General features: G+C 46.4%; 1 protein-coding gene across 1 annotated transcript in view; it reads right to left on the minus strand.

The window, feature by feature from the left end:
• Positions 1 to 19,182, minus strand: part of ME3 (malic enzyme 3) — a 193,591-nt gene that overhangs the window by 48,306 nt on the left and 126,103 nt on the right. Inside the window, exon 5 of the mRNA XM_023532493.1 lies at positions 11,762 to 11,923. Within this exon, the coding sequence (XP_023388261.1) occupies positions 11,762 to 11,923 (162 nt within the window). The remainder of the gene's footprint in view (positions 1 to 11,761; positions 11,924 to 19,182) is intronic.

The raw sequence follows: 19,182 nt of genomic DNA on the forward strand, positions 1-19,182 counted from the left end.
TGTATCTGGTACTATGCTAGGCTGTGGGGATACAAGGGTAAGAATGATACAAGCAGAAATTTCAGTTTAAGAAAAACGCCCACCTTAATGCCAGCCTGTGTTAGGTGACCCCCCCAGCCCCCCGCCTCTTGTAGCTCTTTGTCACAGCATTCACACGCTATTTGGTCATCTTCTGTGTTTGCATTAGTCTGATGACCGCTCCCACTGGCTAACTTCCCACCTCTCCTACGCCTCCCCCTCTATACTGAATCAGGTGACTCATTTCTGCATGACATGTTCATTTTTTCTCTGTTACTGCTGACATCTGGCCTCACAGGGGATTTGTAGAGGAGTGGAATGTGGCTGTTGCCTTCAAGGTGCTCACAGTCTGTTGCAGGTGGCTGATGAGTAAACCAACAAACTCTACTACAGGGCAGTGACCTTGCTTTAGAACAAAGTGTGGCGCATGGCAGCCCAGAGGAGAGAAGTAATTACCATTGAGAGATGGTGGGGGTTGTATCATGAAGGAAATGGTTAGGCGTTAAAAGATGTACAGATTTTGATAGGTGAACTGGGCCCTCCAGACAGCACAAAGAAAGGCTTGGGGCTAGAGGTAGAAAGAGGAAAAAGTACCTTGTGTGTTTAGGAAACAGGAAGTAATTTCCCTGTGTTAGAGACTCCAGGAATTATCTATTTTTGTGTCTATCTCACAAAAATACCAGCTCCTTAAAGACAAGGTTTAGTGTTATCTTCATCTTCATCTGAACCGCCACTGCAGGATTCAGAGATAAGGAAACCCTGGCGGTGCCCTCAAGGGGCTTAGAGTCAAGTCTCACCTCCACTGACTAGCTGTGTGGCCTCAGGCAAACCACGTGACCTCTTGGAGCCTGCTCATCTGTCAAACGGGGACAAAATACCAACTGCACAGGATGATTGCAATGAATACAGGAAATGGTACATGTGAAAGAGCTTTGTGAATTACAACACACACTAAAAAGGCAGAGGTTTTGACTTTCATAGGGCTTCCTATGTGCCACATAGCAATAAATATTCTAAGTACCCGAATCTCCCTTACGAGGTATGGCAATGGAGATGTGCAGCTCAGAACCTGCTGAGGGAGGGTAGTTGGTGGACAGCCTTCAGCTGCCACACTCTCCCTGGGCTGCTACCAGCCCATGACTGAGCATGCGGGTGCTAGGACAGGCCAGTTCTGCCCAGCCAAGGCTCCTCTCAGGCAATCTTTGCCCCGGGACTCCCATTGACTTGAGACTTTCCCAGGGCTGCACTGCAGACAGAGAGCTTCTTACTGTCTCCCTCCTTCCTCCTCTCCTTTCGCAGGTGTCAGACCTGCATCATCGTCTGAAGGCCCCACCCACCTGCCAATTACTCCTGCTCCCTCCCTTTATTCTTCACAGGAGTTTTCCCCAGTCCACCTCTCAGACCTCTGTTTCCTGGAGGACCTGAGTGGACAAAGAGGCAGGTCTCATTATGTTCCCCCATTTTACAAAAATGGGACAACAAGGCACAGAAAGGTGAAACAACCTGCCCAGACCCTGGGTTAGTAAGTGGAAGAGCCAGTATTCAAACTTAGGCTGCCTGGCTCCAGACTCTATGAGCTTAACCACTGAGTCACACTGCTCAGGTGGCTCTTTTGTACATCAACCAGAATTGACTTATTTTTTGTGAAAGACACTGCTCTAGGTCCATGTTGTCTTGACAGCACTGTAGGAGGTGGTTGGGCAAAGGTGTAGGGGGCAGAAAAGAATAGGAAATATCTGCCTTCCTAGACTCTCACCCCAAGTTCAAGGTCCACATAATCCAAGGTGGGTTTAGCCCTTTCTCCAAGGCACCACAGATCTACATTAAAAAGAGGTGGGTCCTAACCTTCTTTTCTCGACCTCTCACCCCTGATATACATCCTTGAGATTGTTTAGGATTCTGCTCTGTCACAGTTGTGTGTGTGTGTGTGTGTGTGTGTGTGTGTGTGTGTGCGCGCGCGCGCGCGCGCGCACGTATGAGAGTGAGTCACATATGGTGCCTACCCTTCCATGTGCCACCCTCAAATGGCCATCTAAAAACCAGGTAGAGGCAGCAAACATCCAGCCAAGGAGAAACAATAAAGTAAATGATGGTATAATGACTCAATGGACAGCTAATCATTAAAATTGGTAGTTTTTTAAGACTACGCAGCCACCTGGACAAATGTGGATGAGATTATTTAAAGTAAAAAAAAGCAGTACACGAAATTGCAGAGATATCATAATTTCAACTATCTGAAACACACACAAGCCTGGAAGGGCTTACACAGGAATGGTAAAAATAGTTTAATTCTTGGCGTCTGCAGAAAATATTCACTTTTTTAGTTCTTATAGAGATTAAAAGGTCTGTAGTATGTTATAATTTGTAATGTTGCCGAATCATAGACTTGATTGGTGGGTGCATCAGGCAACAAAGAGTAAATTTCTCAGTGCTGCATATGTGGTTTCTGGGGCACATCAAATTCTCCAGTGATATTGAAGAATTTTAGGATTTTCCAAAAATTCCTCAGTAGATCTGCATGTAAGATGAAAAGTCAACCATAATGAGGTACAATTGAGGTATAAGGGTGATTATATAAAGCTTTAAAAAAAAGTCCTTGTATTCACTCTTAGAATACGAAGTTTTGTGCCTGAAATACTCAAAACTAAGCACACAAAAAATAGGAAAGAAAGTTTCTATATGGAGCTAACACTAAGAAAGGGCTTCTTATATTTGTATAGAACTCTCAAGTAATTCGCTCCTTCTGAATCAAAGTTAATTTGACCCTTCTGTCTTACATAGTCTCATCCTCAGTTACAGATGAGGAAGGTGGAGTTCAAGGGTTTAAATAAATTGCTCAAGCTCACACAGCCAGAAAGTAGCTAAACTGAAATTGAGCCTTGCTTTGACTGCATCTTTTGATAGTGCCCTTTCTGCCCTATCATTTGATGCCGTGGTGACTAGTAGACCTGAGGCTCCTCACCCTCTGCTTGGTCTTCCCGGAAAAGTTCGGTAGTGGCTGTGAAGGCCCCAGTTATCATCCTACCAACCAGGCTGGGGAGCAGTGACAGCCAGCATGGAGTCTGGGGGAAAGTCGTGTCACATCTCCAGCCAGCTGGATCTCCTTTGGCAGAAGGGAAAATAGCTTCTCTGAAACAAGAGGGCTACCTTGGCAGGGCATGGAGCAAGAAGTCCACATTCTGCCCTGTGACCTCCAGAGCGATTCAGCCATAAGATTGACTGCCAGCAAGGCGTGGGACTGTTAATTGGCCTGGACCCTCTCCTTGCAGCCCTCCTCTCTCTATCCTCAGATACTGGTTAAGAAGGGAAGTTTTCAGCAGGTAGTATTGCCAAATAAAATAAAGGATGCCCAGTTAAATTTGAATTTCAGATAGGCGGTAATATTTTTTTTAGTATAAATATATCCCAAGTATTGCGTAGAATATACTTATGCTAAAAAAATGATTAGCTATTTATCTGGAATTTAGATTTAACTGGTGTCCTACATTTTCCCTTTGCTAAATCTGGTAACCCTATCAAGAGAGGCAGAAGGAATCTTGAAGCTGGCAGTGAACTGTAGAGAAGAAGGCCTTGCTGGGGCCTGGAGGCCCTGGTCAGGATGCTCCCCATAAGCACCCTCAGTATGGCCTGGCTTTAGAATCAGAAGGGGATCTGAGTTTGAATTTAGGCTCTGCCACTTAACTAGCTCTGTGACTTTGGGCAAAGTATTTAACTTCTCCACTCCTTACGAGGTATGGCAATGGAGATGTGCAGCTCAGAACCTGCTGAGGGAGAGTAGTTGGTGGACAGCCTTCAGCTGCCACACTCTCCCTGGGCTGCTACCAGCCCATGACTGAGCATGCGGGTGCTAGGACAGGCCAGTTCTGCCCAGCCAAGGCTCCTCTCAGGCAATCTTTGCCCCGGGACTCCCATTGACCTGAGACTTTCCCAGGGCTGCACTGCAGACAGAGAGCTTCTTACGTCTCCCTCCTTCCTCCTCTCCTTTCGCAGGTGTCAGACCTGCATCATCGTCTGAAGGCCCCACCCACCTGCCAATTACTCCTGCTCCCTCCCTTTATTCTTCACAGGAGTTTTCCCCAGTCCACCTCTCAGACCTCTGTTTCCTGGAGGACCTGAGTGGACAAAGAGGCAGGTCTCATTATGTTCCCCCATTTTACAAAAATGGGACAACAAGGCACAGAAAGGTGAAACAACCTGCCCAGACCCTGGGTTAGTAAGTGGAAGAGCCAGTATTCAAACTCAGGCTGCCTGGCTCCAGACTCTATGAGCTTAACCACTGAGTCACACTGCTCAGGTGGCTCTTTTGTACATCAACCAGAATTGACTTATTTTTTGTGAAAGACACTGCTCTAGGTCCATGTTGTCTTGACAGCACTGTAGGAGGTGGTTGGGCAAAGGTGTAGGGGGCAGAAAAGAATAGGAAATATCTGCCTTCCTAGACTCTCACCCCAAGTTCAAGGTCCACATAATCCAAGGTGGGTTTAGCCCTTTCTCCAAGGCACCACAGATCTACATTAAAAAGAGGTGGGTCCTAACCTTCTTTTCTCGACCTCTCACCCCTGATATACATCCTTGAGATTGTTTAGGATTCTGCTCTGTCACAGTTGTGTGTGTGTGTGTGTGTGTGTGTGTGTGTGTGTGTGCGCGCGCGCGCGCGCGCGCACGTATGAGAGTGAGTCACATATGGTGCCTACCCTTCCATGTGCCACCCTCAAATGGCCATCTAAAAACCAGGTAGAGGCAGCAAACATCCAGCCAAGGAGAAACAATAAAGTAAATGATGGTATAATGACTCAATGGACAGCTAATCATTAAAATTGGTAGTTTTTTAAGACTACGCAGCCACCTGGACAAATGTGGATGAGATTATTTAAAGTAAAAAAAAGCAGTACACGAAATTGCAGAGATATCATAATTTCAACTATCTGAAACACACACAAGCCTGGAAGGGCTTACACAGGAATGGTAAAAATAGTTTAATTCTTGGCGTCTGCAGAAAATATTCACTTTTTTAGTTCTTATAGAGATTAAAAGGTCTGTAGTATGTTATAATTTGTAATGTTGCCGAATCATAGACTTGATTGGTGGGTGCATCAGGCAACAAAGAGTAAATTTCTCAGTGCTGCATATGTGGTTTCTGGGGCACATCAAATTCTCCAGTGATATTGAAGAATTTTAGGATTTTCCAAAAATTCCTCAGTAGATCTGCATGTAAGATGAAAAGTCAACCATAATGAGGTACAATTGAAGTATAAGGGTGATTATATAAAGCTTTAAAAAAAAAGTCCTTGTATTCACTCTTAGCATATGAAGTTTTGTGCCTGAAATACTCAAAACTAAGCACACAAAAAATAGGAAAGAAAGTTTCTATATGGAGCTAACACTAAGAAAGAGCTTCTTATATTTGTATAGAACTCTCAAGTAATTCGCTCCTTCTGAATCAAAGTTAATTTGACCCTTCTGTCTTACATAGTCTCATCCTCAGTTACAGATGAGGAAGGTGGAGTTCAAGGGTTTAAATAAATTGCTCAAGCTCACACAGCCAGAAAGTAGCTAAACTGAAATCGAGCCTTGCTTTGACTGCATCTTTTGATAGTGCCCTTTCTGCCCTATCATTTGATGCCGTGGTGACTAGTAGACCTGAGGCTCCTCACCCTCTGCTTGGTCTTCCCGGAAAAGTTCGGTAGTGGCTGTGAAGGCCCCAGTTATCATCCTACCAACCAGGCTGGGGAGCAGTGACAGCCAGCATGGAGTCTGGGGGAAAGTCGTGTCACATCTCCAGCCAGCTGGATCTCCTTTGGCAGAAGGGAAAATAGCTTCTCTGAAACAGCAGAGGGCTACCTTGGCAGGGCATGGAGCAAGAAGTCCACATTCTGCCCTGTGACCTCCAGAGCGATTCAGCCATAAGATTGACTGCCAGCAAGGCGTGGGACTGTTAATTGGCCTGGACCCTCTCCTTGCAGCCCTCCTCTCTCTATCCTCAGATACTGGTTAAGAAGGGAAGTTTTCAGCAGGTAGTATTGCCAAATAAAATAAAGGATGCCCAGTTAAATTTGAATTTCAGATAGGCGGTAATATTTTTTTTAGTATAAATATATCCCAAGTATTGCGTAGAATATACTTATGCTAAAAAAATGATTAGCTATTTATCTGGAATTTAGATTTAACTGGTGTCCTACATTTTTCCTTTGCTAAATCTGGTAACCCTATCAAGAGAGGCAGAAGGAATCTTGAAGCTGGCAGTGAACTGTAGAGAAGAAGGCCTTGCTGGGGCCTGGAGGCCCTGGTCAGGATGCTCCCCATAAGCACCCTCAGTATGGCCTGGCTTTAGAATCAGAAGGGGATCTGAGTTTGAATTTAGGCTCTGCCACTTAACTAGCTCTGTGACTTTGGGCAAAGTATTTAACTTCTCCACTTCATTTTTCTTCTCTGTCAAATGGGGATAATAATGATCTCCACTGAATAATGCAAGGTCTTTGAGAAACAGATCCCTATTCATCAGTGTCTCTCCAGTGATGTTTACAGTGTTGGCACAAGGCAGGCCCTTAAAAGGCATTATGATGTGAGTTGCATGAATTCTAGGATTGGGTTAAGGAGATGTCGAATTAAGAGCTATGGATGTCTTCGAAATCACTTGGTTCAGCTTTCTCCAAATGAGTTTTTTGAGGCCCAGGAAGATTAAACCAGCTGCCCAAGGTCACAAAGCAAATTTGGTGGAAGCGACAAGGAGGAAACAACGGCTTCTGGACCAGGGGTCTTCCCAGGTGGGACCCACTTACTCACCTCCGAGCCCGCTGTTTTCCCTCAGAGAGTTATAGGTTCCCTTTGGAACCAAGTAAGTCTATAACTATGACTTCAGATCAAGGCCTTTGCCCAAAGCAGATGAGCCAAAGTTTCTCCTCTGCCGTGGGAGTTGAATATGCCCTCTATGCTGTGTGCTCGGCTCTGATTTCCTAGGGCTTTTCTTGGAGACGAAATGTCATGGAAAATGAAATGGTTTCCTCCTCTCCACTTGCCATATCACTGAACACTGGATTTAAGCTGGAAGAGAGATGAACCTCCTGGTTTGGGAAAATATTTATCTTGCGTAGCAACGGACACAAAAAGATGTTACTCAGACAGCATCCGGGGGTCTGGTGAGGCCTTGGCATTGGGTCCACGCTGGGGACACAGTGCACTGTCCCCCTCAGGGTGGTAGTTATGCCTACCACACATTTCTTTGGAAGTTTAGTTGAGCCCAAGGGTAAGCTACACAGATCCTAGGAAGGGCACCCGTATTGATCACATGTGCACAGAGCGAGAGCCTCTGATGGCACCACATGGTGAATGCTATTTGTTAGCTGGAATAAGGACGATTTCAAGAGATGAAGAAACTCTTTGACACCCAACTAGGTTGGTGATCCCTTGCTTCCCTGGCAATCCAGCAACATCCCAAGGCACCATTTACCAGGCTCTGTTGATAATCTGTCCCTATGTCTATCTCCCTCGTAAGCTGACATGACGTTCCTGCATCCCCGCATTGGTCAATTCCTCAGAGACTTACACAGCATCTCGTTGGGAGGTGAATCCATTAAGCCTCAAGACTTCTGCTAGGAGAGGCTAGCCATTTTAAAGGCAAGCACTCCAGGTTGCCCTGCAGAGCCCTTAGCATGGAGTGGGACGAGCACCGGTCTTGAACTCAAAGCTGGGGGAAACCATTTCTGCTCTGGAGCCCCTTTTCCTGTACGAAATGAGTGGGTTGAACTGGTATTTTCAGTCTCTTTTTAACACGGACAGTCTGTTCCTCTGTCTGCTGTGTGCAGATGAAACAAAACGCACAAGCCAATCCACACACAGCCGTGATGGAGGGCTGGGAGCAGGTGTGCTGCTTAACTGGGAGGGGCTCCCTCCCCTGCCCCTTTGGAACTTAATCGTGGAATGTCCCTTCTTCATGGGCTCACTGCCTCACAGATTTATTTTTCCAAACCTCTTTGGTGTCAGCAGGTAAAAGTGACTCAGAGTTTCAGGGTTGTAGACAGCAGATGTCTTCCTTTAACAGGAAGCTCGGAGAGTGTTTTCTCTGACTCTTTTGCCTCAGGAGTTTTTACAGAGACAGTCTCGCAGATGGTCTAGTTGTTCTGACACTAAAACCCGTCACAACATCACCCTCCCTGCACTGACAAGTGAGATGGAAGTTGAGGGGCTGAGCCTCTCACTCCTATTGTTCTCTGGCTCACTCTGGGAGAGAAATGTGCCCCAAGACTTCTGGAGGGAAATATCTTGCAAATTGATCCATTTTTTTTTTTAAAAATGTAGTGTAGCAAGATCACACAGTGACTCCATTTGAAAAGAGATAAATCATCCTCTTCCCGATGTTGGCCACTTTGTAACTTTGGATTTTTGTGTTCTGAGTTTCTGGAAGAGGGTCTGGCTGGAGTTTACCTTTCTTTGGGGAGGGGAACCCGTGGAAATAGCATTAGTACACCCTCACTTGATTCTGAGTGTCCATGGCCCCCGACTATGTGAAACACCTACTTTCCAGTCTTCATTACCTAGTCTATAACACAAATACCCAACTTCTTGGAGCAATGTGCCTCATAGACAAGGCAGTTGGGCAGCCAGATATACCTGGCTTCAAATCCCAGCTCTGACCCTTAGAGTTTGAGACCTGAGGTAAGTAGTTAACATGTTTCAGTCTAAGTTCTCCATCTGTAAAATGGGGAGAACAGTATCTCCTATAGCTGTTGTGGGAATTAAATGAGATTAAAATACATAAGAGCACTAGAACTATGCCTGGCACATTGCAGGTGCTGGTACTGGTCTAACTGGACTGGGTGAGAACTGCTGTCTCTCACCCCCAAGTGTTGCTCCCTCCTCTCACCTGGGGAATACTCCGGTCCTTCCTGACAGGGGAAGCTCTCTCCCTTCCACGCCTAGGAAGGAGAGGTGATTCAAGGCCTCAAGTCCCAGGGGGAGAAGCAGACACTTTGAGTAGCTGCAATACATTAGCCATTAAAATGATCAATTAGGTGACAGTGTTGAAACACTGACAACTAGAATATTCCACCTACAGCCTGGCTCTCATTTATCTCCCTCATGCTAGCAGAGTGCCTGACACCTACAAAACACTCAATAAATAAATGTAATAGATAAATAAATTTAAATGTCAAAAAATAAATTTAACTTTTGTTAAATAAGTAAAGAGAAAGTGTTCACAAAATCATCTTCACTGAAAAAATTAGAACAAATTATGGGCACATTATGATTACAACTAGGTAATAACTACATCTATACACACAGACAAATATTAAATGGGAACACAAATGTAGCATCATGGGAGAAATGCCACTTACTTTTTCTTTCAAGATTTTGAATAATGTTTTAAAAGTCACTTTAGTAATAAAAATTCTAAAAATAACGAAATGGCCTTTAGTTAATAAGGCAACAGAATCCAGGCTGGTGGTATGCTGTGGTGGGGGAGAGGAGCACGGATGTGGACTAAGCTCTCAGGGCCTCCGTTTCCTCAACTGTAGAAGGAGGGTAATGCCCGATGCTCCACTCACAGGTTTGTCAGGCTTGAATGGGGTAGTCTGTGTAAAGGGCTTGGCCATGATTACTCGTGGTTTCCTGCCATCTTTCCTGGTGTGTTTGTTAAAAATTGGGACTAGCTCTAAACTTGAGCACACCATTGCTGGGTACTGGATCTTCAATAAAGGATCTTAACGCACCTGCTAGAAGTAACCAACACTGTTCCAGTGGATACGATGGCCTCAGAATCAAGCTCAAGCTGTTCCATTTCTGGCCTAGAGCCAGCTTTTAGGAGACAGAGAATGAAGGTCTCAGTTAAATTCCATTGGAACGCCCCAGGAGGTGTCGCATGGGAAGAATAACTAAAACAAAGTTTGCTGCACGCATGCATGGTTCCGTACATGTTCTTTGTGGCTAGGGGACAATTTCAGCAAAACCCAGGCATCTGGCTGTGGGGAGGGAACCACAGTGTGGAGACACAACCTTGAAGACTGGCCTTGACGAGCAACTCTAAGACTTGTGCCACCATCCAGCCTCCCGTTTCCTAGGCCGGTGGGGAGGGACACATGGAGAAGAGATTTAGGGCTGGAAGAATAAGCAGAAAACTTCTGGTCCTGTCCCTCACTTCTCCCTGTACCAGAAGGGGATCAAGTCCAGATCAGAGCAGGGACACCCCTGGCCGTCAGGAGTACTGGGTCCGGTGTCCTTGCTCCCCACTCTAGTCTTTCTCCTTCTCCCCTTGTTCTACCTCATCCCACTCCCGCCCCCATGATTTCCTAGCTCTGAAGCAAGGTGTGCCCCCTGTCCCCTCACTTGATTGAGGGTGTGGATGAAGCCTGAATAAGCACCATTCTGCACTGAGCTGCAGTGCTCATCCTGCAGAAATGTGGACACGTGGCGTCCAGGGAGGAGGAGGCCACGCAAGGAGCCATGGTGACTTTTCCTGAGAGAGATCTCCACAGAATGCAAAGAAGTATAACCTTTTTTGACAATATGAATCAAGAATCTAAAAAATAACCATTCCCCTTGCCTCAATATTTCTGTTTCTAGGAATTTATCCTTAGGAAACAATCAGAGATGGACACAGACTGATCTGCAAAAATAGGTATGAGAGCACAATTATACTGGCAAGAAGACTAGCAAAACCTAATTGTCCAACAGTAGAGTGTTTCTTATGTAAATTATGATATATTGGGCAGCTATTAAAATGACATTCCAGCTAAGTCATTAGGAAAACGGCTAATGACTTCAGAGACGCATTTTAAAAAGGAAGATACAAAACCGATAACATACATTACATTTTGGAAAGCAAGAAACAAAACTGTACATGCAATATGAACACAATTTTGTTTTTATAAATGCTTTGGGGGGAAAAGTTGGGAGAAAATAGAGCAAAATGTAAACAATGATTAGTATTGGTTGTGAGTGATATTTTATTTTAATATTTCTCTGGATTGTTTCAATTTTTAAAAAATAAACATGCACTCATTTTAAACTCAGAGATCAATGTCATTAAGAAGAAATACTTGGATATTTTTTCATGTTCTCTGACACCCAGACACAGAGCTGAGACCATAGACATGCACAAACCCCGTGCCCCAGGGTGGTGGTACCCAGAGCAGACGAACTCTTGGCTGGGGATTGAGCTCCTTAAATCCTAAACCACCTGGAATCCTGCACCTGATCTCACTCACACACTGGGTCAGTCTCCCTCCCTGAATCTGCAGGACACTGATCTGCCTGATCAGACATTTTAGTCCTCAACCCCGGTGCTTCAGTTTGAGTCCTTTTACTGAGGTGGCTTGCCTCTAAAGTGCTCAAAAAAAACCCCAAAACTAAAACTAAAACCAAAAACCCAGCCCAGCAGCCACTCCCTCCTCACTCAGTGGCCTTCTTCACTAATGAGTCAGAGAGAAGCCCTGAAGGCAATGGAAGCTGCTTGCATTAATGGAGCAAGGAAGCAAAGAGCTCATCATGGAAGGCCTCAGGAGAGAGAGAGAGGGAAGAAGACCCAGCAGTGGCTGGGGGAAGAGAATGGGGCTGGGAGGGTATGTGTGGAGGGGGAAGGGCCTCCACTCTACAGCTATGTAGGGAAAGTGCCCTGGTGAAGGGGCCCAGCAAAGAAACTGGCCTTTGCAGACATAACTGCACCAAAGATGCTCCTCCCCCCTCCCCCCCCTCCACCCCCAGCTGCCACCTTCTAGCCCCAGAGCTCCCGGCTCAGGCAGTGCGTTACCTCATTGTTGGTGCCCACGTCCAGCAAGACGGGGAGGCACTGCTGCGGATTAACCCCTCCACACGCCGTGTACAGGGCCAGCTTGCCCACGGGGATGCCCATGCCATAGCAGCCCAGGTCTCCCAAGCCCAGGATGCGCTCCCCATCAGTCACCACCACGGCCTGAAAGAAAGCAAAGCAGGAGGCCATCAATCAGGAACAGCACCTCCTGTGACACAGTGCTCCTTTTAACAGCCCTAGTATGTCAGGTCTGACACCTAGAAGCCACTGCCTCTGCTGTAGACGGAATAGCTTGTCTGGGTTAAGGCCAAAGGATTCATTCAACTGCAGGTGGCGGGTCTTTCTCCCAACCCACTCCTCTTTCTGGCAGGCTGGTGAGAAACCCCACAGAAGTAAGATGACAGAAAGACACCTGCCTTGCATTCAGAGGTTTTGGCTTGGGGCTGCAGAAACAGCTGGAGGGAAAACACATGTAGTCACTCTTCTTCAAAAAACCAAGCAGAGGGAGATTTAGGGGGCCAGGGAGGGAAGGACATAATGAAAAGAGATAATGAAAAACTAGTGTTCATGCTGCTGCTATAACCCCAGGGTGTATAGACAAATGTAAGTGCTCTTGGTCCTGCTCCTGGAGTATAATAAATCCTATGTGCAAAGGACAGAGCTCCTTGTGACATGCTGGGGTCGCTATTTCACGTGAAACCAAGAGGGTTCTCAAGTTGTACTGGAATTACCTTTGTGTTTTGGCAAATAATCGCTGAGGGCACAGTAGGTAGGAGACAGTGCTAGTTGAAGGCTTACTTACTGTGAATTAACAGGTGCTGATGAAGCTGATGGCGATGACAGAAATGATTATATGATTATGATGGATATTCATTTACTCACTCATTTAACACATATTTACGAAGTATCTATTTTGCATAAGACACTGTGCCAGATCCTAGGGGAAGGAGCTTCAGTTTGCTCATCTGTAAAAACTAGTAGGCATGGGCCCAGCCCTTAAAGAACAAAGGGGCAAAATGGAGATGGAATATGTACATTTAAATTATAACTCTGGGAGGAAAGTGTGAGTGCAGCAGAACAGGACAGGGCAGCAGAGCTTGAGAGAAGGGAGAGTTACCTCCTGTGGGGTAAGTGCTTCATGAGGGGACACACGTGACAGGTAGAGATTGTCCATCAGGGGTGTGGCTGGGGAGAAAGGCATTTGATGCAAAAGGAAATTAAGATCCAGGATAGAGGTGGGGGTGTATAGGCTGTGTGTGGAGGTGTAGGTCACATGAAAAGAGAGGATAGAAAGTCAAGCAGGAGTCAGACTGTGAAGGGCCTGAATGTCAGGCCAAGGAGAACCCCTGAAGATGACAGTGAACTCGTTTATAGATTACCCCATCCTGCTCACCATTACTGGTTCCCTCCATCTCTAAGTGAGTTAGGTTTAAGGGGCTACCCATTCCTTCCATTGGAGCCTGGCTTTGGGTCAGACGTAGGACCAGCTCTGAGCTATGGATGTCCTGATTGGCCCCAAGCATGGTGCCAATGGGCACACAGGGGTCAGTTCGATCCATGAAGGTACAATGCTGGGCACTAGGGATAAAGATGTGAAGACTCATCTTTGCCCTGGAAAAGTTTATGATCGAGTACCCAAAGGGTCCACAGCATCTTCTCACTTCTTTTCTCTATCTCTGTCAGGGGCAAGTGCACACAAAGGCTGTGCTGCGTTTTGGCAGAAATAAGTGTAAATATTCTTAAAAACACTCTTCCACTTCTGCAAATGGAGCTCTAGAGAGTGTAATAGACCCACGAAGGTCACCAATCCCTCTTAGATTGGTCTGCTGCCTCCATGGAGGGTGCTCACAACCCACAACTCACCTGATCCCACGGCCCTGGTGGGCAGGCGGCTCTGTTACCCCTGTTTCACAGGTGAGCAAACTGAAGCTCTCAGACCTTCACATTCTGTACACACTTAAGTCTCTGCCATACACCAGGCACTGGACTTAATGTTTCCACACCAGTTATCTTAGAAAGATTAGATGACCTGCTTGTGTATGTGGCAGGTTGGGAGCCAGGCTTTGGGTTCCTGGCTCAGGGCTCCTTCGACCACCCCATTGGGCTGAGTTAAAGCACTCGTGCTCTTGGCAAAACTCTGCCCGGCTTCAGTGCCACCGTTCCCGCAGCCTGCCTCTGACCTCCTCCTGGCAGCTCTCCCTGGTGAAGCCTATGCCCTCATGCTGCTCCTGGGAGCCCAAACTCTGGTCATTTCTCTACCATCTGTCCTAATCAAACCTTATTTTGGTTCCCATTTTCTTAGAATTTCTCTCTGCTGAGAGACACTGAGTTAAGCAGAAGAAATCAACCACGACTCTACAGTGTGAACCCTACAACTCTAGCGCCTTTTAAGATAGTAAAGGGGCTCTGCAATGAGGCCCTTCCAGCCTGGCAATGTCCAAGGGCACTCTACTGCATCCCAGCTCCTCCGAGGGAATGCCTCACCTCCATCTGTCATCCACTCTTAATTCTACCAAGCTAACGGTTGGGTTACTGCAACAGCTTTACAACCAGACTCTCATCTTTCTTTCCATCTCGCCTGCCAATCAGTGTTTGAGTCATTGTATCAGAAGCCCGTTTTCGTTATGTCATCCCCAGGCTCAAAGACCTTTCGTGACTTCTAACTGTCCATAAAATAGGGTTCAAAATGCTTAACTCTTTGATGACTTGAACCCAACATATCTTTCGAAACTTATTTCCTGCTACTCATCAGCACACAAAATTGCCTAGTCTAGCCAAACGGGCCTCCTCACTCCTGCCAGACACTCTGAAGTCATCTATAATCTCTTAGCTCTCAGCCTCTATATTTCCCTCTCCTAGAAGGGTCTCTTCTCAGCAGCGCAAATCCTGCCCATCGCAATCAAATGCGATTTCTTCTAGCACTTGTGTCTACTCCACACCTGCCTGCTCACCCTTCCTGTTTGCCTGCTTGCCTTCCACAAACAATTATTAAATACCTACGTTTGCCAAGCCCCACATCTGCTACTTAAACATTTAATAGTGATAGCATCTGAGTTCTTATTTAAAGCTTTTAAAATGCACATTTTATCTCACCAAACAGTCTAATGGTTAATGGCAGGGATTTGGAGTCTGATAACTAGTGTTTGAATCTATGCGCCTTGATGATTTGCCATGTGTAATCTTGAGTCAACAGGTAACTTTTCCGAGTTTTAATTTTCCATGAAAGGGGAATAATAATAATACCTAACTCATCGGTTTGTTGTAAAGATGAAATAACATGTCTTATTTTAACCAGGTGCCTTGTATAAAGTAAGTAATCAGTAAATGGTGCTTCTCTTATGATTATAAAGATTATGACTGGGGCAGAGATTATATATTAGAATTTTTAATTGTTTCATCTCTCTCTACTTCACCGTTACCACAGAGAAACCATACAATAATTGTCTGTTAAATGAATGAATGAAAGGGAAATCAGGGGGAGACCTTGGCAAATGCAGCTTTTAAGAAAGTCTGGCCATGTGAAGCTCAATAGCATTCTAACCCAGACATCTTCATCCATTCAAATGGCTTCTACTGTCATCTCTAAGCAGATGCTTACGAGATAACTGTCTGCTGGACACCGACACTTGGCCATTGGAATCTTCCCAAATTCCCCAAGTCCTTAACCAAATGAATCCACTTTTCCCCTTTACTCCCTTTAAACCTTTTACTTCTGCTGTCCTCCCTTCCTCTGTTAACTCCTATCTCGCAGGCTCAAAGCTGTCCAGTCTTCTTTGGCTCCTCTCTGTCATTAGTCAACCACAGCCAATCGGTCACTGAGTTCTCCTGATCTGACCTGCTCCACATTTATTCTCATCTGTTCCATGATCTTCATCCCCACTACTACTCCTTGGATCAGCTCAACCACTTCTCACTTAACCACTGCAGTGGTCTCCTGACTGGTCTCTGTACTCTTGGATTTTCCCTATTCCATTGCATTTTTCTAAAGACTGTAACAAATGACTGATGGATGCAGGGGTTGAAGACCTGGCTCCCTTGCCCCAACTCAGGATAACTTGGAAAGGCCATCCCAGCTCCAGAACCTCCACATGGGCTGAGTTTTTCTTGAGACGTCACTCAGCCTGGTCTCCTCCTCTGCTCTATCCTGCCTCTTTCCCATCTAGAAGTCTTGATCCCACGAGTACTCCCTAATATGCTCCTAATATGCTACTCTTCATCTCGAACTGTTTCCCAGGAAATTCAACTTCTGACACTGAGAAGACTGGGGTTTAACAGATGGGGGTCCCGTGCATGACAGGCAGGCACTTGGCACTTGCTTCTGGTCCAAGCTTAATCAATAAAGTGGCTGGCGCCCAGTGGCAGAGGATGTTCCCTCGGCTTCATTGCCCAGCCGCCACTCAGCACCTCCTTCCCAAAGCTGTTGGGACTGGGAGGAGGGAGAGATTTAGGAGCTTGGGAAAACTGTTGGGGAGGAGGCTGTTCTCTGCTGAGCTTTTCTCCCGGCTCAGGCGATGGCTGCTGTGGGAAAGAGTCAGAAAAGCAGTTCTCACTCCTCTTTGTGATTTATGCTGGACAGCTCTGGGGGGCCTGACCCTCCCCTTCCTCCCTGAACAAGGGGGGCCTACAAAACTTCATGTCCCCCAGCCCTGGGCTGTGGCCTCACTTTTCTCGCAGCCTTCTCTTACATCTCGGTCCGCATCTCTGCTTTCTGGCTGGGAAACCATCAAAAGTCATCTTTTATCTTCTGAGTTGATTCAGAAGCTCCGCTGAAGCCCCCCTTCCTCCAGCCAAGTGGCCAACAACGTCAGGGTCCGAAGGTAACTGTGCCTTGAAAAACTCAGCTCAGCAGCTGGGGAAGAGGTAGCTAGCAACAGGACTATGGGTGGCATCAACACTTATTCGTGGGTGACTGCAGCCAAGCCACTTAACCTCAGCTTGCTCACCCTTCCCCATTTTTCAGGACCCACCCAAGGGTTTTAGAAGCACTCCTTACTCCATTCTGATCACAGTGGCTATGAGAATTGAAAGAAATAACAAAGGGGAAGTCAGCATCAGCTCTGTACCATGTCAGCGTCAGTACCACGAAAGGGATATAATAAGCAGAGATGCTCTACCAAAGTAAGAACCACCTTCATCTCTATTTCTTGACATAACTAGAGAAAACACACCAGTAAACAAGAAAGACTGCAGCCTGGAACATTCCGAACCGTTGAAAGGGCAGCCCTGGGAATTAGAAGGAAGGACCCTCCAGTAAAAGGTTGGTAGACAGGGTAGGGGGGACTGGGGTAAGCTGGGAGTAGCCCCATCAGCCCTAATTGACTTGTTAACACGCCAAACTATAGGCCCAATATTCAGAGCTCCTGGTTTTTTCAGACAAGCTGGAAATCCATGTGTTTTGTTTTTTTAAATGAAGTCTCCTGATTTAAAAATGTTACCTACAAATTCAAAATGTTCAAAAACCATTGAGGGCCAAATCAAACATGTGTAGGGGCCAAACTGGCTGGCTGCCCGTTTGTGGCCTGTGACTCCCAGGTAAGGAGGCCCCTTCCACAGCTGCCCTTAAGCCCCTGTAGTCTCTTCCCTGCACTGCTGTGTGAACTATAGCTACCTCTTCCTCCTCCAGCGATGACACTGTCCATTCAAGTGCCCTTCAGCCTTGTACAGACTTTATCATGGTTAATCCTCACAACAGGAAAACAAAGATCAGAGAGGTTATCTGCACATATGGCAGATAAATGGACGATTCCAGACCAGAACTCGGTCTGTCTTACTGCAAAGGCAGAGCTGAATCTTCCATACGGTTACTGGAATTGACCTCAGGGTTTCTTCAAAGTGAGACAGAAATAAAAGGTGGAGGGGAGGAGGCGTTCCCAGGCATTCACTCGTCCACTCTGGGGTACTGCAGGGCCGGTGGTCAGCCAGTCACCCTGTATGTTCCTCACCCCCAGGCTCCTCTCTTTGGCAGACACAGTCTACTATAATTGCTTCTGGGTCAGTCTCTCTAATTAGACTGCGAGCTTCTCGAGGTCAGACCTGCACACATTCTCTATCCCTCAAACCACCGGGGAACTCTTACAGAGTAAATGTTTACAAAATGGCTGTTGAATGCAACTGGATTAGATGTACTGGCCCAGAGCTTCTCATGTAACTTATGCTTTCCCCAGAGGCTCTGGGTATCTCTCTTTGTTTGAGGGCTGTTAGAGTCCCTCTTTTTCCAGGGTGGCCCTAAGCTTCAGTTTCTCTTTCTCTAGAATCATAAAGAATTGCTGACTTCATCCCTCTAGTAATTAGCACTCAGAACTAAGAAGGTTCTCAAAATATGTTTGTTGAAGTCAGCGGAGATTTAGCAGCTAAGTTTCTATTTTGAATTTAAAAGAACAATTTGTAGTCAGGGTCTGTGTTTTTCTCATTTTGCATTCCTCACAGCAGGGCCCTGGGTACAGTTTTGTAAACTGTGCCCTGACAAAAGGAGCAATTGGAACCTGAAATCCAGCCCATGAACCCACCCCACACATTTCAGCCTAGAGGAAGGAGCACCTTAATTTTACTGGTTAAGAGGGAGTGGCTTTTTGTCATTCTTTCTAATTCCTCATAACTTGCACAAAGGCACCATACGTGTTAGTGGAGACCCTACCTCACCACTCCTGGCGCAGTTCTTTGTACACGGAAGACACTCATCATATCCATCAACTGAGTTCATTCAACTCAGCAAGCATCTACTGAGCCCTTACTATGTACAAGCTTTCACCATGGTTGACGTATCCAGTAAGGTGGAAAGGTTAGTTTGCATGACCTCAGCAGCGTGTCCCCACAACGCAGGCTGGAGTTAACTTCCCATCGGTGAGCTAACTTCCTTTAATGTCCTGAAGATTTTATTACATATCCATGCTAGACGTGCCCTGGAAACTTCGTTCTTCTGGGACTGGGACCAACCGCAGGGCCAAGGCCTAACATGTAACTGGAGTGTAAGCAGATAAGCAGGAAGGAGAAGCACAGGGTGAAATCGTACCCAGACTGAGATGGATGAAATGAGCTGTTCTTGGGGGCTGGGACTGCAGTCCAATGTCCTGCCCTGGCTGCTCTAGCTCTGAGCTACCACTCCCCTGACAGGGCCAAAGTGGGTGGGGCACAGAGAGGTAGGGGGAGACAGGCTGCATTTTCTGCCTGGTGGAGAGAGGTGGGGGTTGCCCAACAACTGGCAGGGATAGAGGGAGGGAGGCCCTGGAGAGGAAACAGTGGGGGAGTGCCTCAGTCTCCCAGTCGAGGCAGGGAGGTGCCAGCCTTGACCCTGGGAGGTGCTCATACTGGGCTTGGTCAGCTCCAACCCCGCCCCAGCTCATGTGCCAGGAATGCCCTCACTAAGCAGCCAGCAGATGTTTTGCATTTCTGTTTCACCTATTTTAATTTTTTAATTATTATTA

Source organism: Pteropus vampyrus, unplaced genomic scaffold (genome assembly GCF_000151845.1).
Source record: "Pteropus vampyrus isolate Shadow unplaced genomic scaffold, Pvam_2.0 Scaffold84, whole genome shotgun sequence".
In the NCBI taxonomy this organism is placed as follows: Eukaryota; Metazoa; Chordata; class Mammalia; order Chiroptera; family Pteropodidae; genus Pteropus; species Pteropus vampyrus.